General features: G+C 36.9%; 1 protein-coding gene across 2 annotated transcripts in view; it reads right to left on the bottom strand.

Annotated features, from left to right (window-relative positions):
* Window positions 1–22,896, bottom strand: part of LOC5565834 — a 29,646-nt gene that overhangs the window by 2,065 nt on the left and 4,685 nt on the right. Inside the window, exons 2-3 of one of the 2 annotated variants that reach the window (XM_021847951.1) lie at window positions 4,765–5,310; window positions 454–1,228 (exon numbers count right to left, since the gene is read on the bottom strand). In XM_021847951.1, coding sequence (XP_021703643.1) covers window positions 454–1,228; window positions 4,765–4,858 — 869 coding nt within the window. In that variant the 5' untranslated portion in view covers window positions 4,859–5,310. The remainder of the gene's footprint in view (window positions 1–453; window positions 1,229–4,764; window positions 5,311–22,896) is intronic. The other variant, XM_021847952.1, reaches the window with a different exon arrangement.

The following is a 22,896-nucleotide window of genomic DNA, read 5'->3' as shown; positions in this document are numbered from 1 at the left end:
TGGACAATATTTACGTTGTGCTGTTGATTTTTTAGCTGAAATTTATGGCCATCATATCAATTTAATGATATTCATCAGAACCCCAAATAATGTATTGAAAAAAAATCGGTAGGAACGACACAAACTAGGGGTGCCCATCTTGCCCCGGGTGCTCATCTTGCCCCACATTCCCCTACATGTGCAAAGCTAAAATAGGAATTGCACTGTCGTTTGATGCTTCTTTCGCGAGAGTTGTGAATCCAAAGTTTTGGTATTGAATTTGGATTCCAATCTGCTTCACTAATTCGAAATCTATCCAGAATTATTAGAGTTACAAATCCTCAAATTTGAAGAATGTCGGAATAGTGTCAAAAGGAGTCCCGTTTGACGGTATACACGTGCTAAAAATGACCACAAAGAACAGCTACCACCAAGACATCAATAATGTTCAACAAGATTTCGTCGGCTACAAACCTAGAGACCAAAAGATAGCAAGCACCCAAGGAAACCAGACTGATCCCCACGTGAAACACAATCACGGTGGAACCGTATTCCTTGACCGCTTTTTTGAGCTGTTCTTTACGTGTCAGAGGAGTCGTCGCGGTTGACGAGTCTCCTGCTGCTATCGTCGAGGCCTGTTCCTCAGTCGTTTGTTTAGTGTCTTTTGGAATTTCTTTTGTCAATGCGCTATGATTTAGTGAAACGTGCCTAAGGTTACCGTTACTACCAAATGCTGCCAAAGTTTGCTTGAGCATTAGTTTGTTATAGCTTTCAAGCAAGCCGACTGTACCTTTCTGTGGTTTGGCCTCGTAGTTGGACCAATCGGAGCGCACTTCCTTGCGGAGGTTCATATAGTGGGACGAGTGCAAATCCTGGGCAAGGAATTTGCCTTCCTGGGCCCATCCACCGCCCGGCATGTTCAGGTGCGTGAATTTGTGCATTCCCCCGAAAGGGCTTGGGACGTTACTTTGCATGGCGGAGTTTAGGCTGACCGCACCACGGCAATCGTAGGACTGCACGTGCGGATCAGCAGAGCTGGAGTTGTCCACCGTGACATCGATGTGGTTTGCCACGTAGGAAGATTGATGCGTCAGAATGGCCGTCGAGTTGATATCTCGAGTCCTTTGGGGGGAGAAGCGAGTCGTCTCGGTTGGATCGATGTTGGCCGGCAAGGGCAGAGCAGCGGCTGCAGGATAGTCACGCTGGACCGACAGATGGATGCCTTGCGACCGTTTTGGCGAGACGTTAGCTAAAATGGGAGAAAATGCAGATGAATTAGTATGAGGATTGTTGGCTTGTCTTGTCTGTTTAGCTAATCCATGCGAATTTCAAGCAATGTCGAACGCGAACATGTTCCATCAATTCAAGATTTTTTTGATTTTTTTCAATTTCATTTTCTATCAACAGTTCCCTTCGCAGATTTTAGTCACAAATGCTGATAGCCCTCTTGGAAAATACGTAGCAAATGAAGCACCACCCCCCCCCCTTTAATGTGTTTTCCTCAGCGGTTGGACTTATAAGAAACATAAGAATCCAGAAATTCAACACAAAGTTAGATATTATTTGATATTATTTACTAACTGAAAAGTCATGATAGTTTGATATATTGCTGTTTGCGTTTGACGTGCAATAATCAATTCTAACTGGGCTTCAAATGCGGTAACACAAAGTAATTAAAGCGTACTTAGCAACCATAGTCCATATCCAGTGCCGTAGCGTGCGGTTGGCTAGGTTGGCACCCGCCAAGGGCGCCAGGCTTAAGTGGGCGCCAAAATGTGTGATGCATCTTATTTTTTTTAATACATATTTAATTTTACGTTTAGGGCGTTTCTGGAGTCACAGTATCTAGGAAAATAATCATAGAAATAAACGAATAACGATAGAGGGCTAATGTTGCGTTACACACTAAATTCCATCATTCCTCTTAGGGTTTATTCACAAATTTCATAACGCCAAAAACGGACATTTTCGACACCCACCTACCCCTACGTAACGCTTTTTGTATGAATATTTTGTAAATTTTGTATGAGCCGTAACATCACGAGGACACCCACCCACCCCCTTCAGCGTTATGAAATTTGTGAATGGGCCCTTATATACATTATTATCTCTATTCATAAACATGGTAGATTTAAACTATTTCTGGAACGATTTTAACAAAATATTTTGGAAGCATCTCAGAAAGTGTTGAATGATTCGTTAATAGAAAATTCAGCTTATGCATGGTGCCTACTTTAAAAAATATTTTTAAACAGCCGCAACACGAACATGTAGATTCTACTAACTGGTAGTTAAAATAGTGAGTTTCCACAGAATAGTTGGAAGAATTTTCACACAACTCGGCACATAATTCATACAAAAAATAGATCATAAATAACTTCCTAATAACCAATATTATAAAAAAATCCTGAGCGAAATTAACGTAGAATCCCGAGAAGGATTATCAGATAATTATATAATATTGCAATACAAACATAAGTGAAAAACGGGAGCGGGCCAAATGGCTTTATGCCAAATGATCCAGACCCGTGAAAAACAATGAAATAGGGTATTTTTATGACACCAGATTTTTTTGTTTCTCCTAAAGACTGTTCCGAACTAACTGATAAATGTTTGAATTTGTGCAAAACTTTGTGTAACATCCATTTTATTGAAACTTCAATAAATGCCAAAGGACGTGACGCCAAGTTCTGGGTAGTGAATGCAGTACAGTAAAATTTCGTTCGTTGCACTATCTCTGTTGATTCGTGAAACTTCTTCGTGAGCTTCGTTGTAATTGGGCTCCCGTTAGATATGCTATAACCCTCTTAAAACGAAGACAAACGTCACTTTTTGACATAAAGCTCGATTTATCAATGTTGGTAGTCCTGAATTTGTATTGTATTCAATATTTTCAAAACCGGGCAAAAAAGTAACACAATTTTTTGACGTTTCATGCAAAAATAAGATTTTGGCGGAAAAAAATGTATGGAAAAGAATCGGGTGTAAACGTTAATTTTATTTACAATCCTTAAAAAATCTTCTAGAACCTCTGATTATTCAGACAATCCACCTTTAAAAAAGATTTGAAAAAAATTGTATGACTTCTTGTACAAGCCTTACTAAAGTAAGCTAATGTTTAAGTATTACTTGAGCTTTATGATGATATTTTTTCTTTAACTTCAATGGACAATATTTTCAGGAAACGCACTAGAATTTTGAAAAAAAAAAAATCCATCAAAATCTTCTGGAACTTAACGCAAATATGCGAAAAAATGAACGAAGAGCGCTCAAATCACGGTTCGCCAAGGGCGCCAATGGGGCCACGCTACGGTTCTGCATATCACCGCCAACCTAGCAATAAAAATCAATCTTTGACTTCGCTTTCCTCGTTGAAAATCTTACCACGTTTGGTGTTCCCGCATTTGAAATTGCGTTTCAAACGCACACATACCGTCGCGCTCAAAAATCAATTAGAAAATACAGTAAAACCTCCATGAGTCGATATTGAAGGGACCATCGACTCAAGGAAATATCGAGTCATGGAATAGCAATCCTTTGGAAAGCTACTTCTAGGGACCATCATAGCAGCCATGAAATTTGGTTTTTAGTAGGTTCCATGAGTCGATATCGAGTCATGGAACATCTTCTCATAGAGGTATCACTGTAGTTTAAACACACTTATGTCTTGTTTAAGTTACATAATTTTTATTCCCAGTTTATATAGGTTAAATTTAATTTGTAGTACTATTGCTGTTGTTAAAACCTACAACAAGTTTACAGTTGGAAATGTAGAAAAAAAGGTAAAAATCTTGTTCGGATTGATAAAGCTAATAGCAATGAGTGAAGATTCAAAATCTTTTACAACATATTAAACAGCTTTTTTTTTAATTATTCGTGGTTGAGAAACATATTTCAGTGAATATGATCATCAAAATACCTTAATTTAGAATGAATCTTTGTCATTATTCTCTAAATTCAAATCCATTCAGCAAACAGTTAGCAATTTTTATACAATCATCTTTATTATTATTTCAGCTAAAATTCATCATCGTTCCCCATACTGAAATATTCTTACACAACTCATAATAAAACAGTGAAATAATAAAAATTGCCTTTTCGCTGTATTACCGAGTAATTTAGAAAATTGAATGACAGGACAATTTTGATAAAACTCGAATTTTATGTCCTCAGTATTATCCAGGCTGTTCCATCAAGACTCTTGATTCAAGAGCATTGATATATGAAAACAAATAGATTATTTGACTGAGGACTGACCAACCGTAAACGTGTCGTGAACTATTAGCTCGGATTTTATTAACTAGTACCAGGTTTGCAAATAGTACCAATCATTGAAAAACGGGTACTGTATACGTCTTTGAGTGCTTTGCCTTTTTCTGCACAAGTCGTTGACAATTTTATGAATTTAAGATGGGTAAATTTGGTATTAAAATAAAACATCAGAATTCAATGTTAAAATTAATTTTTATATTCTCAAATTTATTGTTCTATACAACAAAATTGACGATATTTGGTGTAATTTGTTCAAGTTTAAAACTGTCGTTGTGTTCTATATTCTATAGATTGCGTGATATACTTCTGTCCACAGAAAATCTATAACAAAGACATATGACCTTGATTTTTTTCACTTGGAATAGATATACAATAATTTTTCAAATTATTTTCACTCAATTTAAAAAATTCTAATGTGAGTCCCTATTTGAAATGTAGGTAGGCATCTACTTACTACAGCAACAGCTTTCCTCATTAAATTATGCCTCATAAATTGATGGAACCCCTACTCACCATCTATCGATCCCATGACACCGGTCGACATCGACCTTGCCGGGCCCGTGACCTTGAGTGCCGTTTTGAAAACCTGCTGGACCTGATGCGCCATTTCCGTTACAATCGGTGGAACGCCTTTATAAACACTTTCGATACTCCCGTACTCTTGTTCGTGCACTATCACTCGAACTGCAAGTCCAACGCGAAATGCTTTGTTGTTTTTTTTTTGTTTCGTGGTTTCGTTTTCAACAACTTCTTTAGTGCTGACTCGGTATGCAAACTATATGTAGGTAGGTATATGGGGGCTACTATTTCAGTAGTTTATATTTATATTTTCATTCACCACCGTTTTGCCGGTGCGTGTTGTTCTTTCTCGCGAGTGGCTTCTGCTGCCGTTGAATGCTAAACAATGACTGAGGAACGAGGCAGGTTTCAGGGAATTTATCCAGACTCGTTGACTCTCGACCGGGGGGACCGTTGATGATGGTGGTGAATGGTGAACCGCCAACTTCGTTAGAGGTGCCTTTGTATGAGATGTTCTCTGTGGCTATAGATGTAGGGACACTGCGGTACAAAGGAATAGTATTAAAGTTTATTGAAACAAGGATCGTAGTTTCTCTGTAAGATAAAATAATTAGGTCATATGGATGCGACGTTGGTATAACTTTCTACAGTTCCCGTACACCGGTTTGTAGTCGTTTTCTAAACAGTCATTCAGTTCAATTATCTCATACCTAATATCATTTAAAGTAGATATATTTCCGTACGCCATGGCTCGCGTAGAAGCGTAGGTCAATATAATCAGAAGAAAGAGTGGCGTTTTGGGAACGGTCATAGACAAACCAAGGACTACCGAATGACGGTAGAACAACGGACATCGCACGTATTCGTATCGCACTGAAAAACTGTATAGGCACGCATGCGAACATTGTGTACCAGTGGTTCCCAAAGATTCTCAAGTGACTGCATTTGGTTTCCTTTTTGACGTTGGATAACGTCTTACGGCAACATACTGGGGTACAATTTCGATTCGTGTTTAGATTTTGACTGTTAAAAATATACTAACGCCCATATTGATTTTCGTGATTCTTGCACCAATCGATTGGAAATCTTTCTACGAATTTTCATGATTAAACTATTGATAGATGGGTAAATATCGAGGCATGTATTATTTTCCATAAAAAAGCATATTTTTCTTGCTGTTGTAAGGTTTTGACGTTTTGAAGTTTTTCGGGTAAAATTGATCATTTTTCGTGGTTTTTCTTGTCTGTTTTCAATATTGTTGAAAATGCCAAACAACTAAATGCAGGGAAACAAGTACGACGGTCAGCCTCTTTGGCTCATGTGCCAACATTTTCTAACAAGTGTGTTTTTAGTGCTAAAAATCATCCCTTAAATAAAAAATCGGGGAATCCCATTTCGGGGTGAAATTGATCAATTGTCCATGCGATTATTGTAATTTTATGAAACGACTCTACATAATGAATATGAGCTCCCTTAATCCAAATATGCTTGCTTAATTCTTAACAATGCAATATTTAAAGATATTGAATAGTTACTTTCAAGAGGTAGAATGAAAACGCCTAAGTGTAGGCAATTTCATAAGAAAATCCATGATATCTACAAGAAATTTAATTATTTCAACCGTGTTCAGAACTAGAAGTTTATTGATGTTTGTCAATACTACACCGTACATGATTTTTAAATTTTACATTATTTTCATAGAAGTAAACATTCTTTAACACAATAAAACTTCATAACACACAATTTGACAATAGTAACGACAAACACCGTTGATTCCCTGCAGGTTGCATTAATATTTGTGCTCCATTAGGTAGAAATAGAATCGTATGACACAGTGATAAATTTTACCCGGATTTACGGTACACGATGAAATTGATGGGGCCAAGTTAGCCGTAGCGGTAAACGCGCAGCTATTCAGCAAGACCAAGCTGAGAGTCGTGGGTTTGAATCCCACCGGTCGAGGATCTTTTCGGATTGGAAATTTTCTCGACTTCCCAGGGCATAGAGTATCTTCGTACCTGCCACACGATATACAAATGGTCATTGGCGTAGTAAGCTCTCAGTTAATAACTGTGGAAGTGCTCATAAGAACACTAAGCTGAGAAGCAGGCTCTGTCCCAGTGTGGACGTAATGCCAGAAAAAAGAAGAAGAAAACTAAATTGAAACAATTACAAATTACAACGTGCACGTGCTTTTTCATAAGTTCGAGACTTGAGCTTGAGCTTGATTGGCCGCCCGTGGATGCTACTCCAGTATCGCCAGATCAGCTGCACTTTCGGGGACACGGGAGAGCTGTTATTTTCCCTATCTTTCGTCTCACTCTAACAATTATCATCAAAACTTTGTGGAAGCAAATCTCGAGTTTTAATGAACCGATGAAGCTGAAAATTTATCGGGTTGTGCACTACATATATAGAATCATAGTGATACATTTTCGCATCGATATATGGAGTGGTTCTTGGGATTTGCTTCTTGAAATGGATAAGGTGATTATGATGACGTCCCGTGCGGCCTTACACAAGGAACCTACCGAATGACTGCTTGGAACTAACAGGCATCCTTAGTGTATAAGTGCTGGTGAAATTCTATTTTTAGCGAAAATGGGAATTGATGGGGATTATACTGGCTTCCACGTAGAGCCATCTAAGCCAGTACATGCGGGAGTGTATGGATTGGGGGAAAGGCATGGCAGAGAGGTTTGCTTTTTTGTGGTTAGCAGACTGCCTATGTATCAGGCGTACGGAAAGGCATGCGCGCGGGGAAGAATGGAAGCGTTAGGGAACCGGTTTCTTGTCCGTCTCTGGTTCTAGCGTTTGCTATGAACGAATAGTTTGAGTGTGATAGATTTAGAATGGAAGATAGAAGCAAGTGGGAGATATACAACTACAAAGTACGAGAAAAGAGACGGGCCTGGGATTGAACCCATGATCTTCTGCTTATGAAGCAGAAGCGGTAGCCATCATACCACCAATCCCGTTATGCTCTTTCATAAGTTCGTGACGGTCTCAAACCAGGAAATAAAAGAAGCTAACGTTATCCAACGTCAACTTGGCGGTCGTATCTCGGAAACAACCTCTTACTTTTTTGTAAAGCTGGTAATTTTTTCAAAATTTTGAAATGATAAAGTTAGTTTGTTTGTTTTGTACTTTTTTAGAGGTCTTTTACTTTTTTGCATAATAATATTTATACCTCAGACCTCAACAACCCACAGACAGCGGTTGTTGAGGTCTGATGTAGAAATATTGTCTGTGATATATCGCGTACGTTATAGTCTCAAGTAACCAGAAGTTCGGATATAAGAGTAATGACGAAGCTAAGCTACTGGGTTGATGTTGGCCTGCTGTTTTCAACACAGTATCATTCTAAGTAGTCATACAGTTTTTGACAATACATTTGTAACTTTCTCGATTCGCCATACTAATTGTTGGAATTAGGTATGAGTTATTTATGGACCGATTTGACATAACGTGAATTTTACCTTATATTTTTGAATAATATTTTCACTCACGTGTTTAAAAACAATAACGGTTTGGCTAAACCGATTTTTGACACATTAATAATTGACATAATTCAAAAAAATAAATAATGAATAACTTCATGTTATATACAGTAATGTTATAGATCTAGACGAGATGAACTGATTTGCTAAAAACAGTTATTGTGAAGGGCTTTTCTACTTTAAAATAAATTTAAAATGTTTCGTCAAAAGGTCACTTAAGTGAAATTGATATAACTTTTGAACTCGTGATTGAAAAAAATATTTCAAAAATATATGTTGAAATTCAGATTGTGTCTTTGGGGATTCCAGCCGAGTCCGCGTCTACAAAGCAAAGCCATGCTGAAGTTGTCTGGATTCGATTCCCGGACGGTCCAGGATATTTTCGTAATAGAAATTTCCTTGACTTGCCTGGGCATGCAGTGATAAAACTAGCAGCCCTGTGCCATTTTTGTCGATAAAGAGAACGTCAAACATGATCAGAAGTGTCAAGGTTCATATTTGAAATCATTTTTAAAATTAAAGTTCAAATATGTGAGGGATCATGCACAAATTACGTCACGCTCCAAGGGGGGGGGGGGCAAAATTTTCAGAGGACTCATACAAAAAGTGTAACAAGGGGGGGGGGATCGAAAAACTGGAAATTTAGCGTGACATAATTTGTGTACCATCCCTTATAGCCGTTATTTTTTTTTTTAACTTATCTCGTTTTTTTGGCCGGCTCAGGCATCGAACATAGCCGTTATTTGACCTGGAAAAATTTCTAAAGTAGTTGCAAGATCATGCTCTTTCGTATTATTAAATAAAAACAAGAACTAATTGAACATTTTGGGACCCAATCAGCCTAGAGATTCTTCATTTAAAAATTTCTTCATAAATTTATTCTTTACTAGTGGTCCCGGCAAACTTCGTCTTGCCATCAAGTAGGCTGTCGAAAAACGCTATGGATCGTACAAAATGACAGTACCGTTCACTCTCTTTTTTTTCGATTTTTCCGCTGAATATCCTAAGATATTTATACATACAAACACGTCGGAGCCCTTGAGGAGCAAAACGGATAAATAATTATTCAAATAATACTTGTTTTTAATTATGAAACGTGGTTTACGGCTAACCAGCCGAGTGGAAGTTTAACAACTACCGAAAAGCTAAACATTACATATAATTTGCAATTGGATTAGATGGACAAATTGATGTGAAGATTTGCGAAAAAGTTACACGTCTTCTCAGTGAGAATCGAACTCACGACTCCCCGATCTCTAGTTGGGGCGCGTTACCACTACGCTATGAGAGGACTCATGAACGCAGAAGTTAACCTGAATTCGATTCCAGCTCAATAATCACGTGGTCCTCTTTCGCAAAGTGCAATTGGATGCAAATTATATGTAATGTTTAGCTTTTCGGTAGTTGTTATTCAAATAAGTCGACCTGTTCGTAAGCCATTTCGTGACATACAAACACCATTCCATTTTTATTAATATAGATCTAGGAATTTCTCCAGCAAATTGCCTTGAAAATTAATCATAAATGATAAGGAAATAAATCGGGAAGTATTTTTTAAAGCATCTCTTATGCAACCTCTTGACCTACCTGATAAACTCCTAAATAGAAGGACTTCTGAACACTTGATAAAGTCTTGGAGGACTTTCATTATCAAGATGCTGGAACAATTAGGGGTTAGGCACAAGCTATGTCACGCTTCAAGGGGGGAGAGGGTCAAATCAAGCCTTATAATATTTTCGGAAGATCAGGGATTGAATCCTGAGAAAATCGAGAGAATCTCTCACGTATCGCTCTCTGTAACTATCATAACATGCTGCACATTATGAGAGACTGTTTATCGTATACTGCTACAACTTTGATCAGATTGGGGGTATAGTAGTGCATGATAAAACCCCTCTAAACATGCTCCAAGCCTGGGGGACACTGTTGCTATTGGAAGTTCGTGGGTTGTTTATCGTGCTAGTAAAGAAAAACACCTATCCCCAACGATAAACAAGCGAGAAAAATGTATTTTATCATCGCTCTCTCTTTGGGGCTCTCGCTCGCTGCTTCCATTTATCAGACTTGTTACACCTTGCGATACAATGACGATCGTGAACCGGAACAGATAGGATGTTTTTTTTTTTGCTTGCTTTGATCGTGCTTCATACTCAAATGAGAGCGAATTCTGCAATGCCTGCGGAAGATCTATAAAAAAGCGTGCCAAAGAGGGGTGGTCAAGAGAAACTTAGCGTGACACCATCCCTCAAGGGAAAACATTAAACGACACCATGGATAATGTTTTAGTAGAGCCTATATTGCTGTAAACCAGCAAATTTTTGCTGATTTTTTTTTGTGCTGTAAATTCAGCAATCTATCCAGCAATATGAAATTTGCTGGATCATTCAGCAAAGCAAATTCGCATAAAAATGACAGCTGATTTACTGACCATCCAGCAAAGTACATTTCCACTTGCTGAATAATCAGTATTTGGTTTTTTGTTCCTCTAGTGGGATTTTTTGCTGCTTTTCAGTAATTTTGGGTCACCAGGTCCTGGTTGATGAAAAGGTTAGGTAAAAGTCTTGAATTATAAAAATGATATTCCGTTTCATGACATAAATATTTATTTTCATAATAAAAAGTCAAGCAATGTTTTTCGGTACTTGGTGGGGAAAGGAAAAGGCTAAGCACTATTTCCCGTTCCGGATTTGTTACTATCCTAGAAATAAACACTTGAATTATTTTTAAATATTAGGTATTCCACTTAATACAGTACTTACTCAGATATTCCGAGGGATAAAAAAGTATGACTAGTTGGGTTACATTTCCCATTAAACTCCAAGCTGGCAAATGGTAACAGTGGTAGAAAAATTTTCTCGTTTTAAGTTTCTCGGTTGACAGGTACAACTTTTGCTGGAGTTCAGTAATTATGTTTACTGGTTTACAGCAAAATTTCAAATCGATTGCTGGTTATCTGTCACTTGTCATACAAGTTACTGAAAATCAGTAAATCTGATAGTGTTGACAACTATCCAGCAAGTCAGATTGCTGAATTTCAGCAACAGTTTCAGAAGTGCTGTACATCAGTAAAATGGTTTATTGCTGAATTAGTTTCAGCAAACCAAATTGCTGGAAGACAAATCGAAAATTTGGTGTGTATGAAAACCATCGTGCAAAGACTCTTCTTCTTCTTCTTGGCATTAACGTCCTCACTAGGACAGAGCCTGCTTCTCAGCTTTGTGTTCTTATGAGCACTTCCACAGTTATTAACTGAGAGTTTTCTTTGCCAAAGTTGCCATTTTCTCATTCGTAGGGCAAGTGTACCATTAGTGGTGCACCTGAGGGAAAACTGCTAAAACATGGTGATAAAATCATGAAATATATGATTTCAACGTATCATTCGATAGATCTCAAATCCTTCTATCATTCAAATGTATAAATATCACGATTCATTTGAAATTTCCATGCAAAAAGCCTTGCACCAATAATAGGAACACTGTTCCTTTAGTGGAGGTATGTTTTAAGAATGGTTCCTTTAGTGGCGCAATCCATTGATTTCTTATGGGACCCTCCACTATGGGTACTGATGCACCACTATAGGTGCAAAGGAGAAAAATTTTTAAGCAAACTAATTGTTTTCAATAGTTTTACGGTTAAATTTTATAAATATTATTCGATTACTTGCATCATTTTCGCATCATTTTCGCATCGCGCATAATATAAAAATATCACATAATCATTTATTAGCGCGAAACATGCCAAAACACACTACCTCCACTATTGGAGTTACCTCCACTAAGGGACCGTTTGCCCTATATCGTGTGGCAGGTACGATGATGCTCTATGCCAAGGTAAGTTAAGGAAATTTCCATTACGAAAAGATGCTGGACCGATTATTTTTCGAGATAAACTTCTGAGAAATGTCTGTAGGAATTACTGAATGATCTCCGGGAGTGATAATTGAAGGAAGCTCCTTTAAACATCCTCGGAAAAATTCGGGATGGAAGGAATAGTTTCAATAAATTTTAAAAAATATGCGTTATAACTTCTGTAGAAATTTTTGACAGATTTCTCCGAGATTTTTTTTTAATTTATGTCTGAATCAATTGGGTAAATCGGTAGGAGTAAGGACAGTGAATTTTTTTTAAACCTAACAATGATAGCTTTAAAATCAATGCATCTATACACTACCCTGGTCTAGCTAGTGAGAGTCGCGTTCAATGGGCCGTATGAATAAAATGTAGTAAAGTTGAGTTTACTACATTCTCGGTAGTAAACGCTATATGTGGAACACGAGTGGAACATGTTTGTGTCATTTTCCTTTCTACACCTTTCGAACATACTACAAACAACGCATTGCTACACCCAAAATAATTCGGATGGCGGATTTCCCTCCTAGCGTATTAGGTGCTAAATCCACCTATTGATGGTAAGATTCGCCTCCTAAGCGTAGACGGGCAAACCCGTCAATTGAAATCGAGCACATTGGACTTGAAAATTCGAGCAATCTAAATGTTTACACCCGACCCACACAATTGCACAACCAATCCGAAGCCGAATGATGGCATCGGAAACGCACACTTAGGCAAATGGTCACGCGGCAAATGGATGGTGGACATGTCAGAGGAATGGGATGAATATTGCAATATAAAACGCTTTATATATTGCTTTTGTCACTCCTCTCATCAAGCCATCGATAGGTGCGTAGAGATAGCACTGGTTTATGAATTGGGAGGTCCTTGGTTCGATTCCGAGTAAGCGCGAGTATTTATTTTGTTTTTATTTTTTGGTTCTTCAGGCAAATTTATGAAATTCAACCCGATTTCTTGTGGCGAATTATCATAATAGATTCCGGTCCCTGTATTTAGATAATCATTTTGCTTGAGTGACTATCGCTTTGAAAGGTTTCATTGAGCAGCACCAGCAATTTAAGAGCACAACAACAGTTAAATTAAGAGCACTGCAAAAGTCCATTTGAATGTTACAACATTAAAATAGGGTCCTAAAGCCCTGTCCCAATTTGAGTGCCAAACACTTACGTTCAGGCCAAAAACACATGTTGACTCAATATTTTAATGTTTTTTATTTGTTTAAGTACAAAAAAACATTTTTTTATGTTTTTATAGATTTTGTCACACTCCTTGATTTGAACTCAAATTTTGGGTGTATTTTGTTTTCCGTGTCCCTTCCGAAATGTCAGATAGGAACAACCCCAGTGTTAAAACTAAAACCCCTGTGATATTTTTGTCGACTAAGCGAACGTCAAACATGATCTCAAGTGTCAAGGTTCATTTATGGATCCAATTTTGAAATTAAAGTTTTAATATGATATATCCGTTATTTGAGCGAGAAAAATTGCTAAAGTAGTTGCAGTAATATGATCTTTCGTGTTATTAAATGAAAACAAGATTTCATTAACCATTTTAGGACCCTATTGCAAATTGTGGAGCACTATAACAGCTATTGCACAGGGTGTTCTAGAGTTTTCCGGAGCTTTGTCCTTCCTAATTCGTATAAAAGTCACGATCTTTTTATCATTGTAGTTTTCAGGTTTTATGAACTTGGACGGTAATCAAAATGTAAACAAACCAACTTTATGCTGTTCGACCGCACTTAAATTCCGATGCAAGTTGAAAATGTGATTCATTACGGGTTTCGTCATTTCAATATAAGGTTCAAAAATAAATAAGATATATGCAAAGGAAAGATAAACATGATTGTGGGCCGAATATTCTAGTTTTTTTTTAATTTACACAACCTTCTTGAGTCGATGTTCCATGGTTCGATATCGACTTATGAAGGCAAAATAAAAATATTTTTTTATGGTAACTATAATGGTCCCCTAAAAGAGCTTTCCAAAGCATTCCTGTTCGATGACTCGATATATTCATTAATCGATAGTCCCCTAATTACAATTCGATTCGTTTTAAATCGTTGACGATCGCCATCGCAGCACAAAGATCTATACAGAAATTGTAGCTCTGGTTAATCGGGATTCAATAGAATATTCTAGAATTTTCAGTCAGATTCTTCTCTCTAATTTATAGAAGCTTCTGGAACTTTTGAAATATTTCACAACAGCATGTGCATTACAGCAGCAGCTGTAATTATTTCAGATCAGAATAACGGCACTATAACAATGGAGTATGGTTATAGCATAAATTTGGGCGATTTTGCGTTCATAAATATCATGCGTGTCTCAGCTTATTATTCATACACCAATGGCATACTTATCAACAGAAAAATTTCTCTGTCCATGTTATCATTTTGCAATTGAACATAAACATTATTAATCTTTGAAAGAGGTTTTTGCTTGAAAATTCTTATGGAACGTGACTAGCCAGGTTGGTTTAGCTAGTTTATCAATGAAATCATAATCGGTTTTCTGTGCATCGTAATACTATTATTTTCCTCTTATATGGAAATATAAGATCTTACAAAGAAGAACAAAGAAGTTTCGACAAAAACTTCCTAGAAAAGATGTTCTTCAAACTTAAACAATATTTTTCACATACCAAAAATCCGAATTTTTATGAATGAATTGTGTTTTGGTATACTCAACTATTATACTTGGCTCCAGACCTACCAATCTTTGACCATTCTAAACATTGTTCCTTATTCGTGTGAATTATAATTATTTTGATGGCTTTTTTGTTATAACACCATCGTGCAATAATATAATAGTCTAACGATACTGTATACAGAAAACCGATTACGATTCTATTGATATATTATAAAGATATAGCATGCACAAGGTGTCCACTTTATAAAATGAACAGTCCTCAAGTAAGTTCTACAATAGAGAATGTGGCTACTCTGGTAGGTGATAAATTATTATGAATATACATTAAACTTGTACAACATACGATGATTAACGCTTTAAAGGAGACTCTTTATGTTGCTGGGGATAACACATGTTAACATGTTTATCAATAGCATGAGCAATCATGCATATGAAACGTAAAACCACATCGACTTTGGTTACCCATCATTTCAGTAGTAAGTTTGGAGCAGTAGATACATAGTGTGCTAGTCGATCCGATGATTATGGTTCGAATCTGGTTTGCACCCTTTCGGTTTTTTGCGTATTTCCATACTTCCAATACATGCACTTAAAAGGCATATGTGTGAAAGTTTTATTTTTTAATACATGTGTTGGTGATGCACGCACATGAAAGAAAAAAATACACATGCGACATCAACCAGGATCGATCCATGGCCATGAGCGTGAGAACCAAATACTATACCACAGCACTAAACCCGCTTGTTGGTATGAGTGGTGCAAAAAGCATATCAACTTCTACTTCTCCATTTGTACCGTAAAAACTGCTCGACTCAATGACCGGATTATCTGCCTATCAATAGACGCCTAAAAACGTCATGTCGCTCAGAAGAACACTTTTCCGCCATCAATAGACGCAGAAAACGCCTATAATGACAGTTTCAACTTTTGGGTGTATGAATAAAGGTAGCATTTACTACAAAGCTACTGGTAGTTAGCTTCAGAGGTTGCTACACATGCTTTGAGATTGCGGAATTGAATGGAATAATTTACTTTTGAGTAAAAATCATGGGAAAACGATATGAGTTTTGATATTTCGGAAGGTATTTTGAGTTTTGCTTAGGACTTCTGAGGTTACGAAAACATTCGCCCCGCCAATGCTGAGATTCCGGTAAGATTACCGGCAGTAGCAATTTGCAATATCCGTGTGAATTCTGGCATTACGATAATTATGTTATTTTCTAGGAATTTTAGGATGTCGGTAGGAATTCAGATATTTATAATGTAATTTGGAATTTTACTTGTAAACTCTGACATCTCAGATTTCCTTTTGAATTCCGGAATTCCTATAGGAACTTTGGGATTCCGATAGGGATGTCGGATTTTCATGATAATTCTGGATGTTTAAATACCATTCTAGGAATATTGCGGAAATATTAGGAATCTGGTAAAAACTCTACAATTGGGGTGGGAATGGGATTTCGAATATTAATCTCTTGGAATTCTGTGGGTATCTTTGAGACGGTATTTCTGTAAGAATCTATGAGATTGCGGTGGGATTCCTGCGAATTATTGTGTGAATATTTGTAATTCTGAAAATCAATCTTCGTAATTATTGTAAAAACCTTTAAGATTCCGTTGATCTCCAGTTCCGTTGGAATTTCAAAGCAAAGCTTTAATATAAACAATTTGAATGTCGGTAAATATTTTATAGATTTCAATGGGATTTTTTGTGAAATCGACAAGAATTTTGATAATTTCAAAGGGAACCCTGGTGTTTTAGGGGAGATCTTCATTGAATTCTAACGACTACCAATGGAATCACTACAATTCCCATAAAAATCTCGACATTCTAAGTTCTAGACATTCCAAGGATACTATCAGAAACCCCACCAAAATAACGAGAATATCGCAGAAACACTTATAACTTACGGAATTCAACATGCTGTTAAGAAAACACACGGGGAGCATCAAAATTCTACCGCAATTTCACCAGAATCTCAGAACTGGTGCTAGAAAATATGTGCACAAACAGACGTAACACTTAGAACAAATCTCGGTTAAAATCATAGTCGAGAGAACATGTACGCCCAATGCTAAAATCGTTGTGTTTGGCCAATGGGCCAACAGATGGCGGTAGTGCGTAAACGTCAAACGCGAACAAAAGTGATGCGAGCGCTGCGGGTGGTGGATTTACCACCTACAATATATTTGAATCGACCGTTAAAAAGGTGATCTATGGACATCGATGAGAGTGTGACGTCTGTTTGTCTGTGATATGTGGTTCCAAATTTGATAGCTGTAATCTCAAGATCTCTTCATAGATGTTAAGTTAGTATTTAAAAAATCATCAATCACTGGCGTTGGCGAAGGCCGAAAATCACCCAGAAAATTCTTTGATGTACCATCATCATAAAATCATAGACATAAAGAGAATACCAGACTAATCGCAAAATTACACAACAAATTTAGTCAAATAACAGCACCTTCATGATTTGGGCAAATTGTCGCGTAATCGATTAGATTCCATGGATTTTCTTCATATGCATGATTGTATTAATTTTAGGCGTCATTCTGAATAGATTGTTCTTTACGTGCAGAATCACTCTGCACTCTGAATGGAAATTTCTTAACGTGCAGCTTCAGTCACTGCTCATGTTCGAAAGTAGTAAGTACTACATGTTCGAAAAGTTTTTTATTCATACTAGAGTGTCCATTTCCCGACCATTTTTCTCGTCCCGGGATTCGGGACAAAATTCTATGCTTTTCCCGGGAAATCCCGGGATCCCGGGATTAATAATTTTTTTAATAAAACTGGCATTTCGGTTGAAATGGAAGTTCAAATTTAACAATACAATGTTTTTTCAATGAAACAAACAGATAATGTAAATTTTAATATTTTAATTATAGCATATTACATTTCAGATATTCTGATGAAGAAACCTAACAAAAATCAAAACTTAGCTTGACTAATTACGGGTTTGCTATGGATTTTTTCAAATTCTCTATAACATTTATGAACGCAAGTATGATAAAAACTTTAGTCATAATATTAAAGCAATTGGCTTCAAACTAGAGTGTCCATCCCGGGACATCCCGGGACAAAAAATCCCGGGATTTGGCAAATTTCGGGATTTCCCGTTTCCCGGGATTTTATTTCTGATATCCCGGGAATCCCGGGATTCCCGAAATGTACGTAGAATTTGATGAAAACCACTAAATTTCAATTGTTAATGACATTTTTCCTTACTATAAACCTTATTTGATAAAGTAGAGAAGCATAACGGAAAAGAAAATAAACGAGTAATTATTTTCATGAAAATATCTATTTACCAAGTAAGAAACACATAGTTTTATTTGTCTAGTTGCAATGTTTTAATGCTTTTCTTTTCAGCATTAGCCATTTTTATAAGCCTATGCTGAGATAACATATTTGAAAGTACGATTTGTGGTAGTTTACAAATCGCAAGTCGGTACCATCTGTAAAAAGTAGGCACTTATAAAATTGACTGAGAAGTTTTCAATCTCGTTTTCCATACAAATATTCATAAAAATCCAGGAGATTGGAACATGTTTCGATTTCAATGAAACTTTCATAATTTGCTTTTTACTCCGTGCAGTGGGACTTACATGCGTTTACTTTTCATTATGGGGCAATTCGACTTGGTGTTCTTTCCTTATTTTACTGAACAAAAAATGATTTCTAGTTAGTGCAGCTGAAAGATCATTAGAAGATATAATGAAAACTGATATCAGCTCAATTTTTACCAAAATGCAGATGGCTCTGACTTGCGATTCAGGGCAATGAACTTCAGTCAATAATTTTCAGTAATTATCTTTTAGCATAATCTACAATAACTTCAATGATCTTTGATCGTTTCTTTTGTTCTAAAGTTTTTATGGCTTTTCAAATGTTTGAAGCCAATTGCTTTAATATTATGACTAAAGTTTTTATCATACTTGCGTTCATAAATGTTATAGAGAATTTGAAAAAATCCATAGCAAACCCGTAATTAGTCAAGCTAAGTTTTGATTTTTGTTAGGTTTCTTCATCAGAATATCTGAAATGTAATATGCTATAATTAAAATATTAAAATTTACATTATCTGTTTGTTTCATTGAAAAAACATTGTATTGTTAAATTTGAACTTCCATTTCAACCGAAATGCCAGTTTTATTAAAAAAATTATTAATCCCGGGATCCCGGGATTTCCCGGGAAAAGCATAGAATTTTGTCCCGAATCCCGGGACGAGAAAAATGGTCGGGAAATGGACACTCTACTTCAAACATTTGAAAAGCCATAAAAACTTTAGAACAAAAGAAACGATCAAAGATCATTGAAGTTATTGTAGATTATGCTAAAAGATAATTACTGAAAATTATTGACTGAAGTTCATTGCCCTGAATCGCAAGTCAGAGCCATCTGCATTTTGGTAAAAATTGAGCTGATATCAGTTTTCATTATATCTTCTAATGATCTTTCAGCTGCACTAACTAGAAATCATTTTTTGTTCAGTAAAATAAGGAAAGAACACCAAGTCGAATTGCCCCATAATGAAAAGTAAACGCATGTAAGTCCCACTGCACGGAGTAAAAAGCAAATTATGAAAGTTTCATTGAAATCGAAACATGTTCCAATCTCCTGGATTTTTATGAATATTTGTATGGAAAACGAGATTGAAAACTTCTCAGTCAATTTTATAAGTGCCTACTTTTTACAGATGGTACCGACTTGCGATTTGTAAACTACCACAAATCGTACTTTCAAATATGTTATCTCAGCATAGGCTTATAAAAATGGCTAATGCTGAAAAGAAAAGCATTAAAACATTGCAACTAGACAAATAAAACTATGTGTTTCTTACTTGGTAAATAGATATTTTCATGAAAATAATTACTCGTTTATTTTCTTTTCCGTTATGCTTCTCTACTTTATCAAATAAGGTTTATAGTAAGGAAAAATGTCATTAACAATTGAAATTTAGTGGTTTTCATCAAATTCTACGTACATTTCGGGAATCCCGGGATTCCCGGGATATCAGAAATAAAATCCCGGGAAACGGGAAATCCCGAAATTTGCCAAATCCCGGGATTTTTTGTCCCGGGATGTCCCGGGATGGACACTCTAATTCATACCAAAAGTGTAGTAAACTTTGTGGATTTTGTTTTTGAGTAGATGCTACATGTAGTAAAGTTCAAAGTTTTTTATTCATATCACCCAATACCTCTCTATTATCTTCTGTGATAGAATTCACTTCGATCCGATCCTTTCACGCTGAAAATTTGATCGATCGGCCATCACCAGCGAATGACCAATTGATCAAGAATTTTGCCCTTGAAGATTTGCGGTGTGACTCCTACTCAACTTCATTTTCAACGGTTTGCAGTGACGAATCGAAAAACCGTCTTCTAGCGTTACATTTCGATTGCGACAAAGCCTTATCCTCAGCATAGTGTTCTATGAGCACTAATCAACCGAGAGCTGTCTTTGCCAGTCGATCATTTCTGCATTTGCACCAACATAAATTGGTACTCTACTCGGCTTGACCTTGGACTTCTTGTACAAAACTTTTCTTTTGAGTAGATGTAAAACCGAATTTAGTACTATACCATTTAATTCCACTAGAGTTTGTATCTTTTGACAGATACGCGTATATCGACCTCAACTGTAAGGCCGTCTTTAGTGTCGTGTACTAGACTCGACTTATTTTTGGTTCTATTTTACCTAAATTTTCGAATTTCAGTGGAAGGGTTGTCAAGTGTCCATATCGTTCTCGATAGTAGTGACTCCAGACGATGCCCACTGACGTTGAGAAATCCTATCACACGCGTTCTGTCCGGGTACAAAGAGCATGGATGGGCTTAATGAACTCCATGGGTTATGCAGTCCTCGTCGTCGTCGTCGCAGTAGTGCTAAATTTAAACTGCCATTCTGGTTCAATCGATGCTTAACGAACAATAACGAACCGGTATATGGCATGGCATCTGTCGCTCTCTCCGCGGTACACGATAGACATTTCGAGTGAAAAGTGGTTCAAAACAAAAATCAGCTGTCCGCGGCGTGATCGCCGGTCATATTTTCAAATGCGTATATTGCCGGCCGGTCGTCGATGGATGATGATCTCGACGTCGCCGCTAAATTTATGCATATCATGCATATAGATATGGACGACGAGAGAACGATCACGTTGGAGCGGAATTACATGGTATCCTCACTCAATATTCATTGCCGGGAATATTCCGCCTACAATGTTGCATCCGTTTGATATACGAACCGGCGCGGGACACGGCGCAATAAAAAGGGATTTTGTGTAGGTCAAGTCTAGGCTTTCATCCAGCTAGTACCGGTATGGGAGAGCAGTGCAGTATGCAAATGCATCAGCTAGTCCGACTGACTAGACTAGTATCTAGTTTGAATAGTGGTTGGGCTGATGCAAGTAGTGACGCAATGAATCGCGCCATGCGCAGTATAAAACACGTGCAATGAGCGGCGTACGATTGGTCAGTTTAGATCACTTTGCATGTAAATTATACAACTACTATACTCGACTAATCAACGGTTGACCTATTTCTTGAATTGCATCCATTTATTGCAGGTTGCACTGTTTAGGACGGGTGCACATCATCGTTGATTATGACTTAAATTAAGCATATTTCAATATTTCTACCTCAGACCTCTACAACCGCTGTCTGTGATATATCGCGTACGGTATAGTCTCAAGTAACCAGAAGTTCGGATAGAAGAGCAACAACGAAAGTAAGCTACTGAGTTGATGTTAGCCTGCCGTCTTCAAAGCAGTATCATTCTAAGAAGTCATACAGTTTAGGACAATACATTTCAACTTTCTCGATTTTCCATACTAATGCTTAGAGTTATTTATGGACCGATTTGACATAACTTGAATTTTCGCTTATATTTTTGAGTAATATTTCCACTTACGTGTTTGAAAGCAATAACGGTTTGACTGAAGCAATTTTTGGACAAATTGAAATAATTTACATAACTCAAAAAATTCAAGGATGGTATCATGGTATTTCCAGTAAAGTTGTAGATTCAATGAATAAATCTTATTAATAAAGACAATGTTATTGAAATTTCCACGTTAACAATGCTATAACCACATACACTGCTATAACACTGTACTTTCAATTATGTTTTTGTAGTTAATAACTATCCTTTTCTAAGTTGACCTGACAACATGTTTAGTAATAAATAACAGTAAATGTTTTCGATTTTACATACCCTGAAAACATTCTACAAGCTCGATTTACGTGTTTCATACGTACATTTTCACTAATTGTGAAACACGTCAATCGAACTTGTAAAACAAGTCGCTATCGGCAATCCAAATTCAAATGTAAACCACGTCAATTTACAAATAATCGAAAACTTTGCTAGAGGATTTATTAGCGATACCTAGTTTTCTGATTCAGGCACCCATTACGGGCGCCCGATTTCCCCAAAAAATGACATGCCTATTAATGTGTCACGCGTGTTGGCAAATATGCGTCCTTGTCACGATCGGTAGACTAGTTCTAATAGTTTTGGATATCGCCATTGTAAGACACGTTCAAATCGTGTGAAAAAGACTTTGCCATCGAATCAAAGTCAATCCTTAACAGAATTACAGGTTTTACACGCCATTTCACCGTGCAAATCGACACGACAAATCCACGTTAACAAGAATCTGGATCGAACGTGTGGATTATTTTCAGTGTGCTAAACAGCTTCCGATGGAACTTGCGAAAAATGCATCAGTAGCAAACATATGACTTTGCTCTAAATTAAATTTCAGTAAACGCTGAAACCCTCATTGATTGATGCTGTTACTATGAATACTCGAATTTGACACTTCTGTAAAGATTTGTTCAGGAATTTATCCAGTTATTCTTTCATGAATTTATTTTGGAATTCCTCCACGATTTCCGTTTCGTATACCTTCAAGAGTTTAACCAGTAATTTTCCAAAAATGTTTTATAAATTACTACAGAGATTCCTCGAAAATTATTTCTGAAATTTTTCAAGAAAGGCCTGAGTCCTCTCTCCAAGAATGGGTTCAATGAATCTTCCATAGAGTTTTAGAGATTCGCTTAGCACTTTCTCCAACATTTTGTTCAGAATATCTTCAAGTTCTTAACCAGGA

Source organism: Aedes aegypti, chromosome 2 (assembly GCF_002204515.2).
Source record: "Aedes aegypti strain LVP_AGWG chromosome 2, AaegL5.0 Primary Assembly, whole genome shotgun sequence".
NCBI classification, from domain to species: Eukaryota; Metazoa; Arthropoda; class Insecta; order Diptera; family Culicidae; genus Aedes; species Aedes aegypti.
This window is presented reverse-complemented; position numbering and strand designations above follow the sequence as displayed.